Raw genomic sequence first — 7,581 nt, forward strand, 5'->3', positions numbered from 1 at the left:
CAAACGCAATTCTAAAAAAAAAAAGGTACAGAAAAAACAAATAAAAAAGTACGAGTATTTTAACACTAGTAAAAAGTAACTTCAAAACAGAACCGGAAAACAATGTCACCTCTTATATTGTGTAACAGCAACACCTTTTATATAAATAGCACCAGCCATCCCTGAAATTGATACAACCCACATTAATAAAAAATATAAAGTTCAAAATTCTAAAGAAAATGAGCACAAAATGAATTCATACGTAAAAGAATCGCATTTCTAGGGTTCTGAAGCGAAGCGTACCGAACTGGAAAGAAGGAAAAGGAGGGGAATCGAGGCGGAGCCAGAGGTTCTTGCCCTTCCGGTGAGCGGAGACGATGGTCTTGCCTAAGAGAGAGGACTCGAAGTCCGAGGCGGAGACTCCTTCGATGACTTTAGAGTCATTTGCAATAATAGCTTTCTTGATCTTCTTTCCCAAACAGTTCTCTTCTATCGCTCTTCTCGCCGCCTCTACCTCTGGAAGCTCCGGCATTGCTTTGCTAGGGTTTTGCTCTAGCTTTCGCGCGCTTTCTCCTTGATCTTGAGACTTGAGACGGTCAGTAAAGGAGCAGACGGAGGGGACAGTCAAAATGTGTTGACTACAAAATTTTGAAATTCGGAAAATTCTTTAAATATTAACTTTCTAGTTTATTTTATTTACCAGTGATATAGATATATTGAAAATGGATTTTTTTATAATAGTTTTAAAATTATTTTATTTTTAATTATATTGAATTAAGTATGCATCTTTTATTTTAAATCAAATAAATTTAACATCAAATAATAATAAAATAACAAAAGTTGTTTTGATTAATGATAATTAATTAATCGTTAATTGACTTATTTAGTTTAAAATAAAAAATATATGATTTTAATTAAATATAATAAAAAATAAAGATTAATTTAAATTTTTTAAAAATAGTTTAGAAATTATTTTATGTATTATAATTTTTTTCAATATATCAATTCATAAAAATTAATTTACTAATATATTTGTGTAATAAATATACCTACTAATCAATTGTTTTAAGTTTTTTTTTCATTAATTAATATCTGATTATCAATCAAAACTTAAGATATAATTTTATTTTAATGATAGCTACAATTACTTTTAAATAGAAATCTCAAAATCAAAACTTTTTTTAATTTAATTATAATTTTTAAATTTTTAAATATTTTTTATGATATTAAAGAGTAAGAAAAATAGTAGATAATATTAATTTATCATTATATTTTTTATACACTACTAATAAAAAATAATATAATATTTAAAAATTTTAAACTATTTAAAAAAAATTTATATTTTTATTACATTCAATTAAATGTTATATTCTTATTTTGAGTCATATAAATCTTTATATTTTTTATTTAAATCAAATAAATTTTTATAATTAATTATTAATTTAATCAAAATTACCATCCGTCATTCTTTTTTGCCTGACATGAGACATGCTAATGTATTATAATTATGATATAATATGTTAATATTTCATAATTGATGATGACATGAGATATGATAATGCAATCATGTGTTATTTTTTATGGTTCTCATCAATGTCATGTCAAAGTCACATAAATATAAAATGACAAGTAATATTTTGGTTAATAATAATTAATCAATTATTAATTATAAAAACTTCTATAACTTAAAATAAAAATACATGAACTTAATTGAATTTAATAAAAAAATAAAACTTATTTAAAATTTTTTAAATAATTTAGAGTTTTTTATAAACATTATACATTAAAAAATAAATAAAAATTTAAAAAATTTTGAAACAGCAACGTATTATACTTCTTCAAATTCATAACTTTGTGGTTCCATTAAGATATGACAAACCTAATTAATAAAACTATAGTATAGTCTACACTTTCTCCATCGCTCTTCATTGAATCATATATATTAGCTTTAATAAATAGGTGATGTCGACCCATCACCCATGCATTCCACGAACTATATGGTATCAGTCATATTGGAATGTTAATTGCTTGATATATTAAATGAATAATTCTTTAAAGCAATCATGCACTGAAAAAAAGGCCTACCTTTGAATCAAGAATTGAAAGGGCATAAGGTAGATGGATTTTAATTAATACTACTTTAATATTATTCAACGAAATCTTAAGTCAATTTCTTTAACCTATTTTAAGATCTTAAGTATTATGAACTAAAGTAATTAATAACTCCCAAACCAAATAGGATTAATTTAGTTCAAATTGAATTAGTCAAAATACCTTAATAGTCCCTATACTCATATATTTTATATACTTTAATTTTTTTATTCAAAATCGTAATAATTTAGTTGTTAAAAAAGACATAGTCATAGCATGGCATGGCATATCCGGTGATCGTCGACCGACAACCGACGTTCAGTGATTGATGAATAGTAATTGATGATGACGTCCAATAATTAGCGACTGGCTCTTAAAAGAGAAGGTGAGAGGAGAGAGAAAGAAAAAAAAGAAACAAAAAGAAAAAAGAGAGGAAATGAATGAAGAAAAGAAATAAAAGTAAGTGGTAAGGAGCTGGTTGTGTTTGCATGAGATTTTGAGTTCACATGTTATGTTAGCAATCGGTGCCATATCAGCGTCACGTTAGTTTTGTGAAAGGTAATTTTGAAAGAAAAATATTAAATGGATTAAATTAAAATAATTTTTAAAATTAAAAAATTAAATTGTTGTGATTTTATATAGAGAGATTAGAGTAAAGAAAATGCATGAGTATTGAGACTGTTGAAGTATTTTGACCGAATTGAATTCGAGATAAATGCTTTTTTATATATATTTTATAGGTATTATTATAATGTGTTTTAAACTCCACAAACAGATTTAAAATATACTCTAATACTGTATGTGTCAACCCCCAACTCTATTGGTAGAATTTAAAAACTTCATTGAAAGTGTATGGGATAATTTTTTTTTTTATAGACTTATTAATTTTAATATTATCGTGCATTACACAAGCAAACTTGTGGGGTTAAAATCAATACTTCTATGTCACTTGGATTGAAATTGTCATCACTTAATTTTAAGGGATATCCCAAAAAAAAAGGAATCACTTAATTTAAAAACTTGATCAAAAACTTAACCTTATTAATTAACCTAAAGCAATATCAATCAAATATTATAATTTTGTAATATTTTAAAGTATAAACCATATATCCAATCATTTGCGTGTGAGCTATCTAGTTTAGGGTTGAGGGTTTAAGGTTAGAATTGTCAATGATCATGTGCAAAACGTTTTGAAGCGTTGATATTTAAGACGAAAAAACCTTTAACATTGAAAAGGACTACCATGATCATCGTCATTGTCATAATCAAATGCATATGTTCTATTACTATAGAATGATTAAGATGTATTATATGATTTCTAATTGGACAATCTCAATTTCTCTGTATTGGAAACTTTTTTAGTTGGATATACCAACCAAGAGTCCTAACATATGTAGGATTCTCCCCTTTCTCAAAGCAATCAAATCCATTTTTGTCACCACCCACTCCCATTTACTTTCCACTCCTAACACCCTTCACCTTTTTCCTACATCTTTACCACATGCTTCAAAACTGCCTATCTTAGCAACATTGTGGGTTGAACAATATTGTACGCAACTTTTTCCCCATGCATGTGTTTTTATTAGGCCTATGAATTTATGGGGGGTTGGCAAGTCCTTTTGTCATTATTCTCTTTGCCCATTGCATCATGGTTCATGACTAAGTCATGAAAAGTTTGTCCATTTCATATTAACATAGAAAAATCTATTCAAATAAAAAAATTCATCGGATTAATTAATTAACCAACATTATTTACATATATATATATATATATTACGTTAACTTCTTCTTTGATAAGATCATCAATCGACTTGTGAGTAGATCGAGAAACATAGTGAATTTGCCATCTTCTTAGTTGAAGTTTTAAGGTTTCAATATGCAATACGAATAATTAACGAAAAAACATATTAAGCATATCATTCTGTTAAAACATTTAAGATTTTAATATGCAGTATGAATAATTAAGGAAAATACATAGTAAATAAATTATTTTTACAAAATCAATTATAAATATATTGAATAAAAAAGTGCCATGTCATTGAATTTGACCTCATCAAACGCTTATTGTCACGCTAGTACATATTGAGTCCACTGCCACATTGGCACGTGTTGAAAATGATGTAAAACACTTAAATGTTCAAACATTTAAATATTCAATTTTACTTTAATACATAATCGATAAGATTATGGCAACTATCACGTGAGGCATGTCTCTTCATTTGTAGGGATTATGGACCTATATTGTGCTAAAGGTAATGTAAATACATGCGATTAATGGCTACCTTGTCCATAGAGAAGTCAAAGAATAGGGATAGTACTTACTTTGATACCATATTAAATTTTTTAGATAAACATTTAATTTAAAATTAATTGACTATAAATATAAAAATTCTTATTATATTTATATATCTAATATACTCTAAATTTAACAATTGTGAGGATTTTGTTTATTATCACTTCAATACAAATTTTACAGACAACTTCAAACATATATACCCTAAACTACTTGATTTATCCATGAGATTTAATCATGTAATTAGTCGTAGAAATTCAGAACGTTTTTTAAAAAACGTTATACCTTATAATGTAACTTTTAAAAATTTTTAAAATATTTGTATATAGTTAATTTTAATTATCTATTGAAAACAATATTTAAACATTCCCATATGAACTTTAAGGTAAAAAGATATATGGGAAAAAGAATTGGAATACGGAATGATTAAAGTGACTAAATCCAAGCACTAATTACCACTTAAAATGTGACAAAATAGGGATTTTGAAGAATTAAGTCACACCCACCCAAAGGTCAAGGTGGCCAAGGTCCTTTAAGATCCCTTCTTAAATGTGCCAAAAATTAACAATCTCTCTCTCTTTTTATCTCTATAGGATCTTGCATAGTATACCCTAACCTAGCCCACCCCATTCCCCCTCCCATCCTGGCCTCAGCCCTCAAGTGGGAAGGCGAAACCAACGTCTGATAAAACAAAGCTGCTCGGTCACGACCTGCAACCCACCAACAATCCTCCACGTGGCCTTCTCTCAACGGTCGTTTCCTTTTCCATTCCCCACCACAGCTCTATCTTTGTCCTAATGTGTTATAATAAGTTGGATGAGGGGGCACTTCTCGAAATCACATGGCGTACGTCAATCTAGAAAGAGAAAGAGGGTGGGAAGAGGGGGCTGGGTGGGCAAAGCAATCAAGCTTTTAGCAACAAGTAGAGGCTAGGATTGCTCACAAATCCATAAGACTACTGAAAAGCCCTTATCTTATCATCTCCCACACCTTTTCACAAGATTTCCTAGCTCCTCCCTTTCAAAGGAAAAAGGTCTTTCCTTTTCTTGGCATCCCTCATATCTCTCTTCTCTATTTTCTGCACGTAGTCAACAGCTCAACGCATTGCTGAGGACTTTGAACTGAGATTCAGCTGCAATTTCAGTGAAGTTGTTGAGTAGCTGAAACTTTTTTGCCAAAATAACTGTTCTTAGAAAAGGGTGATAGAAGATGGCCCCAAGGTCTGGCAGGGGCAAGTCGAATAGAGCAAAAGCAGAGAAGAAGAAGAAAGAGGAGAAAGGTAAGCAAACTTTTTGAGTTACAGTAAAGAAAGAATATCTCATGTTTCTGATACCCTTTTTTTCACTTTGATTCTTTTGATTTTCCTATATATTTTTCTTGATCTTTTTGTAGTTGTTCCAACTGTTTTTGACATCACTGTCATTACTCCTTATGAATCACAAGTTATACTCAAGGTATGCTTTGCTTTTCCCTTTCTTTTCACTTTATATTTGTCTCCCCTTTTTTTCCCCTTCTTTTAAAGTACTATAATGATTGCATTTCCATTGAAAAGCATTAGCATTTCTTCAATGGAATTAAACTGAATACTAATAAGCTTAAATCACCAAATTATGGGAAATTCCTTGAAGGGTATCTCCACTGACAAGATACTTGATGTAAAAAGGCTGTTGGCTTCCCATGTGGAGACGTGCCACCTTACAAACTATTCTTTAGCTCATGAGGTGAGCATCTCTTAACTTTCAATATGTTTTCCTAATAATTATTTAATCAATTGAACTGTAATGCAACTATTCTTTTTGGGTTTTTGTTTTTCTTTAAATGGTTAGGTCAAAGGGAAGAGATTGAATGACAGAATAGAAGTTGTTACTCTGAAACCATGTTTGCTCAAAATGGTTGAAGGTAGGTTAAGCTCCTTACCAAAAACTTAAACTGTGCTATGATGGTCCTTTCTGATAAGGGTTTGATATACTTTAGTCAAAGATCAATCCCCTCCATCTGTTTTATTCTTTGTCTCTATACGAAGGCAACTTGCATAACAAAGCAGCTACTTGACACCTGAAGAATGGGTTTCTCTCTTAAAGATATTTGTTTATATTGAGTGGGGAGGGGGGGGACAAGCAAAGAGGGGCCAGGATCACATGTAGGAGACAGACAAATCTTGAGTCGGAACCATTAATTAATAATGTAACTTTCCTATTGAGAAGAGCAATGACTGAGGAGCTTGTCTTTTCTCTTTACCCTCCAACCACCACTAGAGATACCCTTTACTTTAAATTTAATGAACATTTTTGTCCAACATACAAATAATCATTAATTTTTCCATGATCCCATTGAGGGCATTGAACTGTTCATATTATATTAAACCATGGGTTAATCAGCTAAATATATACCATAAATTTCTGAAATTTATTTAGCCTTAGTAATCATATATCATATATTGGATGCCAGAGATGATCCCCTGGAGACATCCAATCTTTCTTATGATCAGCTCATTGTTGGTTTATTGGCAGGACAATTGCATTAATTTTGGCACACTCTTCTATATTCTAATCTATCTTCCTTTTGCATTTCAATATTATAACTTCTATTTTATTATTATTGTTGGGAAATATCAAATTCCAATTGTCCAAATAAATATTTATGGTTACATTCACTAACTCATTTCATTTTTTTTCTTGGATTTTATGAAATTATTATTCTTAGATCTCCCTCTTAATTTATTTGATATTGTGAACCATACTGCTCAATTTTTTTTTAATTTATTTGTTTGTAAAATCGAAAACGTATGAGGTTAAAGTCAAAGTTTAGAAAATATTATTTTTCTTATTTTTGATATAATTATTTTGTAATTAAGACCTTAAAAATATTATTTTCTTTATATTTATACAGAGGTTTATATTTTACTTTTATAAAATAAAAAATAAGTGGAAAAATAAAAAGCAAATCTGCAAGTCTGCAAACTGACATTGTTTAGTCAAAATTAAAAAGACACGTTTTGCACGAGAGAACTTAATTGTTTAAACGGACAAATATTAAATTGACCAAACACTTGTGCACTAATTTCAATTCCTGCCACTGTGACGCAGAGGACTACACCGAGGAATGTCAGGCGGTGACTCACGTGCGGAGACTCCTCGACATCGTAGCGTGCACCACCAGGTTCTCGAGGCCCAAACGAATCCGATCACAATCAACATCAGCGTCGTCCGATTCAAAAT

General features: G+C 29.8%; 1 protein-coding gene across 1 annotated transcript; it reads right to left on the bottom strand.

The window, feature by feature from the left end:
* Nucleotides 1-75: 75 nt before the first annotated feature.
* On the bottom strand, nt 76-636 carry MMH-1 (MUTM homolog-1). The gene is made up of 2 exons (XM_021442764.2): nt 283-636; nt 76-161 (listed from the first exon to the last, which is right to left on the bottom strand). The coding sequence occupies exons 1-2, from the start codon at nt 509-511 to the stop codon at nt 106-108; spliced, it is 285 nt and encodes a 94-aa protein (XP_021298439.1). The 5' UTR covers nt 512-636; the 3' UTR covers nt 76-105.
* Nucleotides 637-7,581: the final 6,945 nt, after the last annotated feature.

The sequence above is a fragment of the Theobroma umbraticum genome, unplaced genomic scaffold (assembly GCF_002168275.2).
Source record: "Theobroma umbraticum cultivar Fairchild unplaced genomic scaffold, ASM216827v3 scaffold_228.0, whole genome shotgun sequence".
NCBI lineage: Eukaryota > Viridiplantae > Streptophyta > Magnoliopsida > Malvales > Malvaceae > Theobroma > Theobroma umbraticum.